The 17,121-nt window shown below is 44.2% G+C and overlaps 2 protein-coding genes across 5 annotated transcripts in view; one reads left to right on the top strand and one right to left on the bottom strand.

The window, feature by feature from the left end:
* Nucleotides 1-3,025: 3,025 nt before the first annotated feature.
* Nucleotides 3,026-17,121, top strand: part of r3hdm2 (R3H domain containing 2) — a 69,877-nt gene continuing 55,781 nt past the window's right edge. Inside the window, exon 1 of the mRNA XM_088390236.1 lies at nt 3,026-3,041. The gene's annotated coding sequence lies outside the window, so the exon portion shown is untranslated. The remainder of the gene's footprint in view (nt 3,042-17,121) is intronic.
* The window catches only part of gli1 (GLI family zinc finger 1), a 30,531-nt gene continuing 17,842 nt past the window's right edge, over nt 4,433-17,121 (bottom strand). The window contains exons 2-13 of one of the 4 annotated variants that reach the window (XM_088390229.1): nt 13,651-13,766; nt 12,171-12,409; nt 11,983-12,075; nt 11,723-11,924; nt 11,147-11,309; nt 10,911-11,018; nt 10,415-10,555; nt 10,187-10,336; nt 9,779-9,943; nt 9,458-9,700; nt 9,051-9,363; nt 4,433-8,950 (exon numbers count right to left, since the gene is read on the bottom strand). In XM_088390229.1, coding sequence (XP_088246355.1) covers nt 6,390-8,950; nt 9,051-9,363; nt 9,458-9,700; nt 9,779-9,943; nt 10,187-10,336; nt 10,415-10,555; nt 10,911-11,018; nt 11,147-11,309; nt 11,723-11,924; nt 11,983-12,075; nt 12,171-12,409; nt 13,651-13,721 — 4,449 coding nt within the window. In that variant the 5' untranslated portion in view covers nt 13,722-13,766 and the 3' untranslated portion in view covers nt 4,433-6,389. The remainder of the gene's footprint in view (nt 8,951-9,050; nt 9,364-9,457; nt 9,701-9,778; nt 9,944-10,186; nt 10,337-10,414; nt 10,556-10,910; nt 11,019-11,146; nt 11,310-11,722; nt 11,925-11,982; nt 12,076-12,170; nt 12,410-13,650; nt 13,767-17,121) is intronic. The other 3 variants (XM_088390231.1, XM_088390232.1, XM_088390230.1) reach the window with 3 other exon arrangements.

Below are 17,121 nucleotides of genomic sequence, written 5' to 3'. Positions count from 1 at the left end.
GTATTAAACACAATCATTTAGTCTCCACTACCTGTATGCCAACATAGACTGTGAAACTCTGACTTTACATGGGTTAGCATCTATGTGGTGATATTGTTAACTTTTAAGTAAGAGATATCAGAACACAAATGGTGCAGCAGCACATTTAGACCGATAGGCATCTATTGTGTATCTCCTGCAAAGAAGGATTACTGCCGTACTGAGAGGCCAAAAGAGGAACCGATTCTCCACTACAGAATGCTTTATCTGTATGTGTTTTAAAATGTTTTTTTTGGGGGGGGGGGAAACCCACAGTTTTCCTAGCTTTCATATCAATACTTTTTTTTTTTTACCTGAATGAAGGCGAAACAACAAACCAGTACTCCATCTATTAATTGAAGCCGTTTGTTTCCTAACAGCCTGTGGAAGAGAAAGCATCCTGGTGGTAGGGGGGGCAAAAAGAAGGCTTTGCTTAAAGAAAGAGGGACAGAAGGGTCATCGTGGGCCTTTTGTTGATGGGACGGACGCAGGGGAGGAAGGAGGAGAGACTGGGGGTAGGGAGGTGAGGCAATAAACTTTGCTACAGATGAGGGTCACAAAGGTGCAGAGGTGCTTCAGAGGTCCTGGGAGTCTGTCATACGTGGCCCCCCTGAGTGTGATTTTCACCAAAATAGAGCTAATGACACTTATTGATTGACTTGGCTGAATTTGCAAAGCTGTTTTTTTGTGTGTGTGCTTGGAGCCACCTGTTTGATTGATCCAAATCCTAGGTGTATTGAGAGACTTTTATGGGTAGACTCAAGTACTCCTGAATAGGTTCTCCGCACCCTTAAAATGCCCTGGTGGGAGTAATTGGGTTCCGCATTTTGGTAGGTGGGTAGGTGGGGCTGTTAAATGTCTCAAGCACATATGAAACAATAGAAATTACACATTGCATATTTAAAACAGCTTTGCCTTAATAAAGTGAGTTTAGCTTAATGCTAACAAATGATGCAAAATGCCATTGATGGGCTAAAGAATAGTTTCTAACACTTTAAGTCATGGATATTTGAAAATGGCAACGGTGGAGCAACACATGTTGACAAACAAGATAAAAATACTTCTGGCTTGGCTCAAATCCGAGTTCACTGAATGAGGAGAAGCAGTATGGGAAAAGCGTCACTTATTTGTCTGCCTGTGAAAACATTTTTGTCAATTCACACATTGAATTCAAATGAAACTTTGGCTATCTGCAAGACATCTTTACCCCATTGAAATGAAGGAAATGCCAGTCATCCGTTCCGGTTCCCTCACAAAAATAGAACAAAATTCATTCTTAAAAACCATTGTTGTAAAAGTTTTTTAAGAACTGAATTGTTGTACTTTGTAAAAGATAAGGTCGTAACAGTTAAATAAATGTAAATAACTACATTTAATGCGAATCAATTATTCTGCACAGCATAAAGAATATATGACTTTGAATATTGTTCTATTATCTGTCTGTGTTACTTCACCATTTGTGTTGAAAATCGATTGGTTAAAGGATTTTCAAACCGCAACTGTCAATGATGTTAGCATGTTAATAGTCTTTTGTATATGTTAGCATTAAACATGGGCATTTATTGGGGAACATTGCTTTGTTGTTTGAAATACACAACAGTAATTCACTTTGTTTTACGATTCATTTGAAAGTAAACTTCAGAAGGGAGACTCATTAACCAGCCTGAAGAACTCTTTGAAGGAATCGTTCACTGTCTCTTCAAACATGAAAAATGTATTCAGCAACAAATCAATGGATTCACTTTACAATCCTGAAGCAAACTGTGGAACGTGAGCTGCAAAGTTTTATAAACACAAAAAAGGAGGACATATATTCCACTTGAGCACACACGTTATTGGTTAAATCCCAACTCTGGTTTCAATGTTGTGCGTTGTTAAACAACAACGCAAAAATGTTGACGTTCTTTTTCTCTTTCGCTTTTTTGCTCGCTTGCTCTCGCTCACTCACTCACTCAAATGCATGCATGCACGAGGAGGAGCATGGAAGGAAGCAGTCCCACTGGGGTTTTGTCCCGTCCTGCGGTCTATGGGTTCAAAGCTTTCCAGCCCGGGGAGGAGAGCCTTTAAACAGCATATTAAGCAGGAGTTAATTATATGCCAAAGCTAAGTGACAAAGGGAAAGAAAAGCCTCCCTCTGAATGGCAGGACAAGAAAAAAGAAAAGTCATTATGCTGCCCACTTCTTTGCATTTGAAAAACTTCCCTTCTTATTTGGAGCCATTTCCATTTGTTACTCCGAAAAGATGGAGCATCGACAACTTTCCATTAACGCCGCCTTGGCTTTTTATGCGGCGACAAGTAACACGAAACTGACACAAATGCGCTCATTATCTCATTTGGGGCCAGGGTAAACTGTTGTCTTTTCCCATCGCTGTTTGGGCGCACTAGGGAAAACTTCAAGTCGTCATATATCAAACAGGCTGTGTATATAATTTGTCTTAATGTGGCCAATCAGCGTTTCATCCCGAATTCACTGATTTGCAATTGTTGCACATCTCAAACCTGAACCCCCCTTCGCTCCCCCCAATTGCCTTGGAGCAAATGAGTCAACCTTGGCTCGAAGCCTGCCAGGCCTCGGTGGCTGCATAGAGGCAAGCGTGCCATGCCACAATGCCACAATGCCAATAATAATGCATGCTACTGCACAAAAAAGATTCTAAGGGTAGTGCGCTGTATAAGAATAGCACATCAAAACCCAGACGATTGTTTTGCTTTTTTAAAAATACTTTCTGAACCTGTCAAATTTTCTTCCCATTGAAATTAATTGAATTGTCATTCATCTATACCAGCATCCTGAAAAATACTACCCTTCTGTGTTTCCCTTATTTTGTGTGTGATTACACTCCTGGCCACTAGATGGCGGCACATGTCTGTCAATGTGTAAATTTGAAAGAAGAAAAGAAAAGCAAGAAGTATTTCAAACATGCCCATGTAGTATTTAAAACTATATTTCTATCTTGCAGATCTCAAATGCGGCAAAGCAACAAAAAGAACTTCACAGTACGTCGACGAAATTCATCACAAGTAAGAGATGAGCTTTGTTGGGTTGTTTGTGAAAGTGAATGCATATGTTCAATTTCAATGCTTTTTAAAAAAATCATTATCTTCAATCAGGTCATCTGTAAAATGTGCACAGTATTTCTAAAGGTCAAATTAGTTGACGTGATCTGAAACTAAGGGTGATGTAATTTCTTTATTGTTTTTATGAATGTTGTCATGTCATTATATAAAGGTACGTGCTACTATATTGCATTTTAGTAGCGTATTGATTTTTCTATAATTGTGACAAGATAGAGGTCAGCTGCATGTGTACTTCTTTGGATGCATGAAAATAACTACAATAATTATCAAAGACGAGGTTTGTGATGTCAGGTTACCTTTGAACCAACCTTGACTCTTTTAAGTGTCCCTGCTATCAACTGCCATTCGAAATGAATTTCAGCTCGCAATATCGACTGACCTCTACGAACCAAGATTAAAGTCTTTGTAAGGGACTACAGTGTTGTTGTTGTTGTAATGCGCAAGGCCTGTGTATGATTTGTCATCACGTCAAAGTAAAGTGAAAACACTGAGTGCTCAAATAGCTCTCGCACTAATCATAGGATATGATGATGCGGTCTCAAATACTGAAAACATGACTTCACTTGGACAGGCCTCCAGGAGTCTCTGCGAACATTTACTCCCGTTTCCACTCGCGACTCCCCAGCCACGCTTTTTATAGCAGCGATGTCGATATAATATTGTACGAGCTCGATTTGTAAAAACAGGGTTTTTTTTCTCCCCCCTTCTCGCTTCTTGAAGCACTCAGCCAGTTGTGACCACACAAAGTCCGTCTCAGGCCTTACGTCACTGCCATATTTAGTTGTTTCAGTCATGTGACTTCCAGTTGAGCTTTGAAAAAATTGAAAGCACAACTGGACAGGATGGAAATTAATAACTTGACACTGCGCGTTAAGAATTGGTTTAGGAATAGAGAAATTGAGTAGCCTCATGTTATACTGCCCTCTAGTGGAGGATGACTGTCATTGTGATCAATGACTATTGTGATTTTTTCTTCTTCTTTACAATGTAAAGTAATTCCCAGGTTTTAATAAGGTTTTCTCGCCTGCCTCGACATAGAGACATACAAGTAAAAATAAAACCAAATATGAGAAATTATTAATGTAAAATTTACTTAAAAACATTTCACTCGATATTTATTAACATTTATATATATATATATATATGTTTGCATTTATTTCCACGTTTATTTTTTATCTCAAAATATTTTTTATTTTTGGACGTATTTTTACTTTTATTTATTTAATGTACTGTTTTTTTGTTCACACTTAGTGTGACCTAACATTTGTGTACACGGCATTATAAAATACAATTTTCACAATGTCCTCTTGAAACAAGCCATAAATGTATGTGCATTCATTGCAAACTGAACATTTTTATTCATACCAGTAAAATATAGAACATTTGTATAAAAACAAAAAGTGTAGAAAAATTGTACAGAAAATATAACACTTGGCTTTTTGTCTATTAGAGTTATTGCTACGTACTGTCTCTTCGCTTTTCCATTTGCTCAAGGTGATATTCTTTTGCCAGCAAAAAAGTCCCAAAGAAAGGATGAAAACAAACACACGTCAAAGGCAGCATCCGTGAAGTTCATTCATTTAAAAAAAAAAAAAAAAAAAAAAACATACAAAACATTTTGTACATTGTAATGAACAGCACTATGGGTCCATATTTTAATATTGTTAGTGTTTTAAGCGATGCATTCTCTCAGGCAGTAAGAATGTCTTTGGTAGCTTGCTCATATTCTGCAATCCATTCATACATGGCCTTTAAAGTCCAGCTGCTGTGTTGCACGATTTGAACAAAAAAAAAAAAAAAATGATGGCATTTTATGTTATTGCAGTGACGCTAATGCAAGCAGTCTGCGGCCGGTCAGTGCAAAGCCACAATGTGAGTGATGTGTTCCCCTACTAGCAAAGGCGTACCTCAATGCACCACGTTTTCGTCACAATTGTAGCCATTCGTTTTGTTATACCGCTAGTGAACTGGAGCCTATCCCAGTTAACGTTTGGCGAGAGAAGCGTAGTCCACCCTGGAATGGTCTCCGGCCAATCACAAGGCACAAAAAGACAAACAAATCATTTTCCATTCACACCTATGGACAATTTAAAATGAACTTTTTTTTTTTGCTTCCTCAGTAAATGGTTGGCACTTAGTAACTGATTTATTTGTTCATTGATGATGAATTGAAGCAATTGAGGGCAAGTATCCGCCGGAGTTAGCAACTGACTCTGACCCGCTGTCTAAAAAAAAAAAATAATAATCAAATGACTCAACTCTACATGAATGCTATGAAGTTTCTCCCATCCAATGAAAATAACATTTGGACATGACAGTCAGTTGAAATGTTGTCAAATGCATGTCTCCCTTTGCAAAATCAACAGCAGAGGGAAGAGTTGCACACACGCTAAAGGCTTGAGGCAATACAGCTGCTGGTGTGGAGTGCAAAGGCAATTTTGTGTCATTTTAAAACTGCAACCTGAGTGTCTTGTTTGATAGGCTAGGCGTGTACTGGACAATACATCGTGTGGAAATACTGCTGGGTCACTGATTCCGACCACTAAAATTAAGAGTTAGTTGCACATATTTGTTAGCCCACTAAAAGAACTTCATCATTCAGTATTAACAAATGTGAACATTGGTTTAAAATAAAAAAAGAAGCGTCATCACGAGGCAAAAAGTTTGCCCGCCGTCTTAGTGCCGTATACACAACATATTACAGCATACATGTTTATTTACATCGTATCCTTCGAGTCACAATTGTTGCCATTGGAATGCCCCGTTTTGGGGGAAATAATAGAAGCAGCTCCGTTTCCAACACTGAAATGAACAAAGAAAAATATGTGACATCTGAGTTTGAATCTAGACAATGACTTTTTTTTATGTTTTGATTGTTAATTTTTTTTTTTTAATTCAGCAGTTTTTTTTTTAAATGCTGAATTAAAAAAAAAAATCAGAATCCAAAATTGAAATTGTAACAACTGTGAAAAACTCAAATTCACCTGGCCCAGGTATAATTAGGAAGAAAGGCAGCAACGGAGCAAGTAGGCACCTTTGGTTCTAAAGTTCTGGCAGAGTGGATCTTCATTCAAGTCCATATTATTATCCATGCAGCAAATACATCCAGATGGTAAACAATCTTTGTCAGTCCCACATCCTTACTTTATTAAAAACATGTTTCTTGTCCATGACAAATAATCCATGAAAAAAAGTATAGTTCCCCAAACTGGACGAGTATGTGCTGGTAAAACCGTGGCTATTGGGTAACATAAAAATAAAGTTCTTTGATTGTAGACCTGGCGTGGTCAGTTATGATAAAGTGTTTAGGTACTTATTCTCCCCTGCCAACGAGGTGAGCATGGATGTCATGTCACCCACCGCCATGTTGGACAAGGTGACGGAGGTCTGCGGGGTGGTGAGGCGTGAGGATGTCTGCGAGGATGACCCCGGCTGACCTTGAATGGGATGGTTGATTGGACTGAAGGAAGACGGCTCTGCATCATCAATAATGGAGGTGAAGTCTATGCGAGCGTTGTCCAGGTCCAGGTTTTCCAAGGCATTAGGAACTGGGCCGGACTCAGAATAGGGTGCCATGGGAGTGGATTTTGTACCGGCTGTCGGGTCTACGTTGGCTCCCATGCCATGTTGTTGGGGTAGACAATGTCCATTTTGGGTATCCATGTGTTTCTCCATGTTCATATGGACTTGGCCTGAGTAGTAAACATTATTATTGGAAGGGGCGAACATTTCATGCCGTGGTTGCTGCGGGTGCTGGACCGGAGGCAGCCGGACGGCTCTTCGCGGGCTGGACGTGGAGTGCGCCGGGCTGTTGTGTTGCGGACTCCCCATGTAGCCTCCTCCCACTTGTGTCAAGCTGTTCTGGCGACTCAGAGGTTTCCGCCCTTGAGGAGGTGGCCTTGGGACCACCATCTCCTGATTGTAGCAAGAGCCTTGGAGAGCCATCACCTGTTGCTCACCGGAACCACGGCTGTGCGTCGGAGGGCTCATGACGAGGTTCTGGTTGGGGTAGGAAGCGTATGACTGGTTGGAGTACAGGTTCTGGTTTTGATGCTGAGGACTGTTTTGTATCATTGACGCCTGGCTGGCCAGATCCATGTTATCAGAAAGTGGAGATGGTTTTATTGGACTGTGCTGCTGCTGTTCTTGTTGCTGCTCCCACATGAGCGCTTGCTGGGACTGCACATAGTTTCTCACCATCATCTCCTTGACCTGCATCATGGGGGTTTCGGACCTCTGGCCTTCCGAAAGAGCGGTTCCAGCGCATCCCAAAGTCAACCCCCCACCACTGGAGAAGTTCTGGTTCTGTCCTTGAAAGTCACAGCTCATGCTGTTTGTGTTCGTCACCATAGCTCGGCCGGCAGTCTGTGGAGCATAGCCTTGAGCTTGGGCCTGCTGGAGGAAGAGTCGCTGCTGCTGCTGCTGCTGTTGCTGCTGCTGCTGAAGCTTAGCACTTTGACAGGCATCGGCGCTCCCCATGCCAGGGTGGAACTGCTGCTCAGGCTTGATGCTGAGTTTATGCGCCCCCTCTGGATTTTTGTAAAGGCCCATCTGATTGTTGAAGTGAACTTGTGTCTGTTGAGGCTGCATATTTGCTTCTGTATATGACAAACTGCGCTGGTTCTGGAGAGAGCTTTGAACTTGATTGCGTCCGTCGCGCCATTGATTGTTTCTGCCCTCACACCCCTGCCCCAAAGTCGGATATTGGTGGCCTGACGGACTTAGTTGACAGTTGCTCATGCTGTACTCGGCCTGTTGAAGAAGTGTATTGGACATTCCATCCGGGTGAACGGGCCTTGCTTGACCCATGGGATTCCCACTCATCCTTGGAGTGACTTCCCCTCCTTGGTTCTGGTAATGTCCCTTCATGTAAGTTTGCTCAGGGCAGCCCAGGGAGTCATGGCTTGGAGACAAGTGATTTGAAAGCAGTCCTCCACCTCCTCCAAGTGTCGGCTGCTGCTGGTATCCCATAAAGCCCCCCTCACCGGGTGGAACAATCATGGAACGGTCTCTGACATCCAAAGGGGGTAGCTGGGGCTCCATGCTCATGGACTCCATCATGACGTTCTCCGAGATGCTCGGGGGCCGAGGGGAATACATGTGGCGGGCGATGCTGGTGCCGCGGTGGTCCTGGTGTTGCAATGCATTCCTTCGGCCCATCATGGATACATTGTTGAGACTGTTGAACCGTTTCGGGAGGTCTAGTGGGTCCGCTGCGGTCGATCTTACCGGATCACTAGCCCTCCTGTTGGTGTTACCCGGAGCCTGGTGAGGGTAGATCACACCCGTGCCGTACTCTGTGTTGGCGCTGTGTCGACGTGGGGGACCTTGGTGAAGGAAAGGACGCAGAGGTTGCCCCTGGTACTCGGCCAAAACACCCGCTCTTCTGCCGGGAGTGGCTGGCTGATCCATCCCGGGTAAGGGAGTCGGTGGTGGGCCACCGGTGGCTGCGGCATACTTGGCCTTCAGACTGTACTGCTGGGCCGGTGTCAGATTGGAAAGTCCTGGCAGAGCGCCACCTCCTGGACAGGGGGCGCCTCTACGACCGGTCTCAGGGGAGAGGGGATCCCCGATGCTCTGATCTTGGCCAAGGAGGTGGCATCCGCCCCCGGCCGCCGCGCCCATCTGAGAGACGTCGCTGGAGCGGCGGCTGGACAAATAGGGCGACACCATGGAAGAGCGACGGCTGACGGTGTAGGCGGAGCTCAGACTGCTCGTCCCGCTTCCTCTCCGATCATTGCCATTGGCACCGATAGAAGCCCCGCCTCCGAGCTCATGAGTAGATAGCTCCATGACACGCCGATTTGAAAGGAGGGGGGATGAGGCGCACATCCCCATAGAATCTCCAGAACCTGAAAATGCAGACAAAACAGGTTAGGAATACTTGAGTGACGATTAAAGACCAAATATTTCAGTAAACGAAATTGTCTGTTAGTGTCACACAGCACATACAAGGAAGTGCAGGAAGCTTGTTAGGAAGACAACGGCTCGGGGGTGTCGGTCGGCGGATTTGCTTCAGCTTGTCGATCTTGAGGTTCTCCAGCCTCTTGAGAGCCTGTGCCGACATTCCTATCGTGGCTGCCGTGCTCCCTGGTTCGCCTCTTCCTCCCCCGGCTGTTCCGCCGTCTTCCAGGGCCGTGAGGTCTTCCAGGCTGCCCGTCGCGTTCACGTTCATCTCCACACCACTGTCGTTGTTGTTAGTGCTGCCCAGTGGGGAACGCTCGCTGCTACAAGATGATTGGCCGCCAGGGCTTGGTTGGGATTTCTGATATAGATAGAATTGTTTGACTTAGGTGATCATTTTCCCATGTCGACTAAGGTTTGACTCATTGGGCAGCATTGAAAAAAAAGTCCCTCACCAGAGCGGCATCTGGAGCCATCAATTTGCAGTCCTCGCGCCGTTTCTCCTCCTTTTCCATCACCAATTCGGTGCCCGAACCTCCAGGGGTCATGGCTGAGCCGGGCGGCCGAGGACCTGTGTCGCCTCGGTGCTTCTTCGTGATGTGGGCCTCAGGGCCGTGCACCGTCTTCACGTGTTTACGTAGCGAGCTCGGGTCCGTGTACCGCTTGGTGCAGCCGGGAATCTTGCAAACGTAGGGTTTCTGGACCACGGGAAAATCCAAGTCAGTACAGAAAAGTCTCCTAAAGCCAGAGTCTTGGATAATTTTGTGCTACATCACCTCATTGGAGTGCGTTCGGTTCTGGTGCTTAGCCCGGTCGGAGGCGTTAGAGAAGGCCTTGTTGCAGCCCTCGTGTTCGCACACGTAAGGTTTCTCCCCGGTGTGAGAGCGCAGGTGCGTTTTGAGGTTCTCCAGACGGGAGTAGGCCTTGTTGCAGCCTTCGAACTGAAGCAACATTGCAGAGAAATTTTTTGGGATAAGTTGTAACATGGAACCTTGGGGTATTATTTTATAATGTCTTCTTTAACTTCAAGACTCGCAGGTGTTTTTTTTTTTTTTTTTTAATCATTTTAAATAATTATGGAAAAAATATATAATAAAAATAATAAAAATAAAAATAACAAAAATAATAAAAATAATACAAATAAATAAATAAAAATATTTTTGGGGAGAATTGCGTGTACTCACAGTGCACTTGTGTGGCTTCTCCCCCGTGTGCCTGCGCATGTGGACCACCAACATGTACTGGGCCTTGAAGGGCCGTTGCTCGCGAGAACACTCCTGCCAGTGGCACACAAACTCTTTCTTTTCGCCGTGGATGTGCTCGTTGTTGATGTGCTGCATAGAAGGAAGAAGGAAAACAATTGGGGCATTTTGGACATATTCCAAGTTGCTTTTATTTGCATTGGTTCTTACGTGAACAAGTTGGTCCTGCGTGTCAAACTCCTTGTTGCAGCTCTCCCAGCGGCAGTTGGTTTCATAGACCACCTCCGGTTCGGGCTTGCCATCCTCCTTGTCTAAGTCGTCTCGTCCGTCCAGGAGACATAAGAGGGGGTCCTAATTGATGAAACATATGCAAATCAGACAAGAAAAATCGTACAACCTATTCTCTTAGTAGGAAACTTGATTTATCTTCCATAAGTAAAAAAACAAGTAATTCATGTAATATTTAAAGAAGTATCTTCACAGCATATTTGTATTGAATTTAAATCATACACTAAACCCATCTTTCAACACTGGCCCATTTATGAAATATGTATTTTCCCTTTCTTTAGTAATTTTCTTACTTTGGTACTTCTTTTTGTAATAAATAATAGTAAGCATCAGTAGACCATAAAAAAAAATAAAAAAGCTGAATATGAATATTGTAACCAGCAGCTGTATTATTTGATCAGCTGGTTCTACGTAGTACCTGAGTACCGGTGGAAGAAGGGCTGGCCACATCTCCCTCAGACCTCTCCTCCAGGGTCTTCACGTTCCTGCCATCCATCACCATTCCCAAGCCTGGCTCTGTCTTCAGCTATAATAGACAACACATAAAATGCACCCATTTAAACAATCGTTATCCCTTTTGCGGCATCATGTTTCCTCTCAATTGTCAGACAGCAAATAGATAACGCATCAAGATGGGCTCAGTCTTAGTCTTACTTGTCCGTGTTTGGGTGGAGGATGGAGACGAGGGTTGTGGGCGGGCAGTCGGGAAGCCTGGCATGGGCCCGGTGTGTGAGGTGTGCCCCCGCCTACTCCCCCGTACATGGAGCCCTGAGGCCTGGATTGGCAATTAATATTGCTGGAATAGCCCAGAGATGGACTGCAGCAAAATACAGAATGTGAAAAAAATAATAATGACAATTTTGGAATACTAAATAATACTGCACAGTATGCATTGTCATATTGTTTTCTACTTTTATTGGGAAGAAAAATTGTTGACTGTTAAAATTCCCCAAAACAAAATGTGTTTTGGAATTGGTGTGTGGCTTAAAAAAAGTTTGCAAAAAGCTGTATCACAGTATTGTAGCGCTGCAAGGTGGAGAATATGTGAACTACACCTTCATATTTTTTTATGAATTATTTAAAAAGGTCCATGGCCCATGACCAATTCATTTTTGCAGTTTTTGTGTAAGTCTGCTACCAAACCAACAAGCAGCAGCAAAAAAAAAAAAACAGCAGTATATATTTTATATTATGCCACAATAATGTCTACAATGTTACATAATGTCTGACCTCATGGCGCTAACAGACAGATGGCCATACGAGCTGGACCCGTTGGGCGTGCAACGAGCGTTAACGAAGGCCACAAGGGAGTTAGGTGAAGTTCGGATGACTGTCTGCAGGTCCACGCTTGGATCGGACAGTGGCGAGATGGACAGCGCTCGTTTCTTACTCAGCTTAAGCATGGAGCGTGGTGTGGAGAACCTGGAGCCTGCTTCAAAGGGGCGTTGTCAAAAATAGCCAGCCACATTTTTTTACTTTTGCTTTCTTACCGTCACCTGAGCCAATCTGATCTGAGGCCGACTGGCAGAAGTTGTGATGGGAGGACATCATGTTGTTCTGGTTACAGTAGGGGGCGCTGTTGCCTGTGAAAATATTTAGTGTTCATGGTAGTAGCACTGAAGCATGAGTAAAAACTCAAGCATCACCAGGTTGACCATCACGGAAACTTCACACAAACCTTCCGTGCATGCCATGCTCCTGTGGCTCATCATACTGAGAGAGGGCGGGGCCTGGGGGGGCCTCATGTATTGATCCAAGCAATGACCGATGCTCTGCGCAGATCCCGGGCCCGGCCCGTGACCCATACCAGGAGTCATAGGATTGTACATGGCTCTGCAGTCCTGGGGAGGGCTGTTGATGAGCGGGCCTCCCAACGAGGGGACGTCGCTGTACGGAGACTGGTCTGAGGGCAGTAAGCTATTCAAAACAGCAAGGAATTAGTTCAATTGATGAAGTAGAATGCCGTTATTGCAAATGACCGATGGCTTAAAGAGGCACTCACTTAAAACAAATACAAAATTCTGATTAATACTGTTGAATATAAAGTTAAGTTTTATTCATCCTAGGGGGCAGCCATTTTGTCACTTGCTGTCGACTAAAAATGACATCAGTTGCTCAGGACTCAGGTAATGACCAATCATGGTTCAGGTTTCAAATGAAACATGACCAAACAGGTGAGCTGTGATTGGCCCAGTCCAGTCCAGGGTCTTATTGACTTCCCTCAACATAACTAAAATTGCATTGTTTCCTCTTCCCCACTAGAAGGCAGACTGTCATTATTTTGTACATCGCTTCAGAAATCCCAATTTGGATAAGTTTATTTTAGTCGCTTGAATTTCGGCATAATTCAAGAATTAAACTCTTTATCCGTCCGTCCCATCCATCCATCCATCCATCCATCCATCCATCCATCCATCCATCCATCCATCCATCCATCCATCCATCCATCCATCCATCCATCCATCCATCCATCCATCCATCCATCCATCCATCCATCCATCCATCCATCCATCCATCCATCCATCCATCCATCCATCCATCCATCCATCCATCCATCCATCCATCCATCCGTATACCTTGTCCTAATCCTCCCTTTCAGTTCTGAGTCTTTGAGCACAACCTGTATTCTCCACTGGAGCTTAATCTGCACCCTCTAATCCACGACAGCCCCCCACCCCAGAATGCAACTCAGCGCCTCTTTTCTCTTCTGCCATTCAATCTGTTGAGTTTCTCGGTTTCTCCCTCTGGCCCCTCGGATCCCCCTCTCTGCCTATCTCCTTCTATCTCCTCGGCCTTGCTCAACGGCCCGGCCCGTTAACTCAATGCGGTAACCTGAGCGGGGCTGCGGGGCAGTCATGCAGAGCGCAGCAGGGGCCGGTCAGCCTGTAATTAGCAGCTGTCAGAGAGGCAGAGTCCGCCCCGCAACCTGGGTGGCATGGGGAACCAAGGGAGGGGATGGGAGGGGAGGAGGATCTGTGCAGAGAGCGAAGAGTGTGAAGGCTGAGCTCGTCCCACAACAATTGCAGTGGCACCCTCAGAAAAAAGTGCAGGCCGAAAATAGAAGCAGGTTCTAAGATGTCACCGTGACCGATACGAAGCTACGGTGATGTAAGAACAACTCGTGTTGGCCTAACAGTCTTTAAAATGTGACTTCTTACCCTCTGGAGGGCTGTCCGGGGGAGGTGTCATAGTGATACAGCCCCTGGTGCGGTTGCATGTCCACTGGCATCGGAGCTCAGAGACGACCGACTGCTCCCCTCACGCCACCGACCTGCTGGCAGTCCAAACACAAAGACCCATGCGAATTAGTTCGGCCAGACCCGACCCGCTGCCAAACCAAAACAAACCAAAGTGGACTAAAATACCCCAGAAGGACAGAAACAATTGTGGACGGGTAGGACGTTAATAACAGAGCAAAGTAAACAAGACAAGGCCCGCTCCCAAAGATGGAGTTTATTTTAAAAGCGACGCTGCCTAGGAAATGCATTATATTATATTAGAAGTACGTACAAGTAGGAATTAACGCAGGAATAACTGACATTCAAAGCCACACCATAAAACTTTTACTGGAACCCAAAGGAACACCTATATATACTGCATGGGAAAAGGCTGTAATTTGACCCCATTCTTTGCAAACCAAAACATTTGAAACATTCTGATAGGACTACATTTGTTTTTCCTATCATATTTATTATAACTGCTGATCAGCATACAGATTTGGAGGAGAATGTTTGAAAAAAAAAAAGTCTCAAGTCCTTCCCCTTTGGTAACTGCTGAGTTAATATATTTAATTTACAATAATAAATTAAAAAATATATGTACATATAGTAGTTATAAATACTAAGTGGTATGGATGGATGGATGGATGGATGGATGGATGGATGGATGGATGGATGATGGATGGATGGATGGATGGATGGATGGATGGATGGATGGATGGATGGATGGATGGATGGATGGATGGATGGATGGATGGATGGATGGATGGATGGATGAAAAAATAAAAATAAAATATAATATATATTTTTCTACATTTTTATTTTTATTTCTTTTTATTACTTTTTTTTCAGAAAAACCACAGAGGATTTGCCATGGTAAATATTGATCAAATTTAGCATTTATGATTGTCCGCCCCGACCTTTGGACTCATAGATCTTTGGAGGCATCTTGAGGTCTTTCATAAAAAGAAATCAAAATCCACTGATGCTTATTATTTTACTCAACACCTCTGACCCAGCCTTTCGTGGAGCCAGACGATCATGTTGCAACCGTTCATGTGACGATCGTTGAAAAAAATCGAGATGAAAGTGTCCGCCTGCTGTTGCCACTAGGGTTATGTGGCCGCACGAGTGTTAAAAGGGTAGCAGGGAGCCGTTTAAGCCCCTCGAGTCACCTTTGGGGATTTAGAGTGTAAAGTTAGCAAACGGCTAAAAGACATTGGCGGCCCTGTGGTGGTAATTGCATGTATTTGCCACTGGCTTGACATGTATGTATGATAATTAGCTGCAAGTGCTAAATAGAGATCTCGCCGTGCACTTCAGCTGTCCAGAACTCGTAAATGCCACGAAGGGGTGCTTACACACACACGTGCACACACACACACACACACACCTGTCAGTCTCGCCAATGGGGTAACACAATAATAAAGTGTCCAACAAGTCTGGAGAGGCCGCGACACTACTGTACGAGTGTGGAGCCAGGTGCCAGACAAGTGTGTGTGTTCGTGTGTATCTTTGGAAAGATAAATGAGCCTCAATAATATTTAAAACGACCTGCACATGAATTAAACCGCTGAGAACTAGTGCAATGACATCATGCACTGGTACAGACTTGTTGCCATCATTTATGAAGTTGGGGAATTCATTTTATTTTTAATTGTATCTATTTATTTGCCCTATCCATTATTTAATTGTTAATTTAAATTCATTATATTTATCTACACGTTTATTTTCGGTGTAAGTCTAAATTCATGAATTAAAATAAAATGAAAAATTGAATGTAGAAGAAACATATGGATTATGAATCACAGTGTTACACAGATTTTAGTTCTCCACAATTTTGCAGTGGCCAACACCGGAAGCTTTGACCCTTGTTCCAAATTAAGCACATACAAGAAAGGTGAGAACATTTGAGCTCCAAGTCAGCGCTCATGTTTTGTAGCACAACAACCATCAGTTCGAGTTTTGATGTCATAGCTTGACAAATTTACAGAATACCGTTTTTGTCCACCCTTGACCTATCAGGTGAAGCTCCAACATTTTTTAAAGCCTTTCAACGTGTCTGCGACTTGTACACAAAAAAAAAATAGCCGTGAGAAAATTTAGGATGAATTGTTTTTGCGTCAAGACCATTGGTGGAATACTTAGTTGGTAGATGCCGATTACCAGTCCAGGGTGTATGTAGTTCCCCATTTGTTAACTTGTTTAGGCTTTTCTGAGCACAATACGTGCCATAGACAATGGGAATGTTCTTTGTACCATAGCGCAGTTCACCAAAAGCCGACTGTGGTTGGGCTTGACATGTCAACAAGTGGAAAACGATGGTTGTGATTGCGCAGGCTACAAGTTCAAGTTCTCTGCAGATTAAACTCCACGATTGTGTTCGCTGCCTGCCATCTTTTCTCGACTGTGTATATCTGTCTGCTATCTCTCGCTGCCTCCACCCTCATTCTTCCTCCTCTCGTTCTCTCTCTCTGGGCTTCGTTTCCCCCCCCCCCCCCCCTCCTTCTGGCGGCGGTGCAGACGAGGTGGGTGTTCTCTGGACTGTTATGACTTAGAGAGACGATAATGGCAGCTATAATGTGGCCAGCCGTTCCTGATGTGGCTGGCCTTGTGGAGGGAGGACGGTGTTGTGTTAAGGCTGGAGGGCGGGGGGACCCTCATCCAACCACAGGGGCCAGAAGACCCTGCCCTCTCATTCCCTTGCTCTTCTTCGCCCTCCAACCTCCTGACTTTTTGCGGCCTTCTTGTTTTCCTTCAGTGGTAAACTTTGTTTTTAAATTCTAGTTTTGTTTTGCTAACGCCACCCCACCCGACACGGACTCTCAAGGGCTTGCCCCCCCCCACCCAAACACACACACGCCTTCTCACCCGCTTTCCCCATCCACCCTCCCCTCTGTTTTTACCCCTTTTACTCAGTGAATTCCTCGCAGTTGCTGTAATGTGATGGGACGGCAGAGGGGAGGGCGAAGGGGGGGAGGGGGGGCACGATGTGACCACCGCAAAGGCCACCGAACTGGAGACATCACCGTAACGTACTTTGTACAATAAGCCTCGACTCACTGACCTGCCGCGGACCAGATTAGTGTCACTTTGACTTCCATTCAGCGTCATGGAAATGACTTTAATTCCCCTTTCTGCTTTAGCGTGACACTCACAAGATATTAAACAAAGCTAAATATCATTGTGAAAATGGATTTGAAAATGAAATAATTTGACAATTACCACAGATATGGTGGAAGTGCATGTCTTGTAATTCTGTTTCTAAAACACATCTGCAATTTGTGAAATGATTTCATAACTACTAACACCCAACGTGAAAGTGTCATCATAATCCTCAATGGTTTTCTTAGCTTTGCTCCCTCAGGTTAGAGAAAGCCGCAAATCATCCTGTGCTGAAAAGAAGACAAA

The sequence above is a fragment of the Syngnathus floridae genome, chromosome 11, assembly GCF_059516105.1.
Source record: "Syngnathus floridae isolate MCC-2025c chromosome 11, RoL_Sflo_1.0, whole genome shotgun sequence".
Taxonomy (NCBI): Eukaryota; Metazoa; Chordata; class Actinopteri; order Syngnathiformes; family Syngnathidae; genus Syngnathus; species Syngnathus floridae.
The sequence above is the reverse complement of the archived record's forward strand: the minus strand, read 5'-3'. Positions and strand labels throughout refer to the sequence as shown.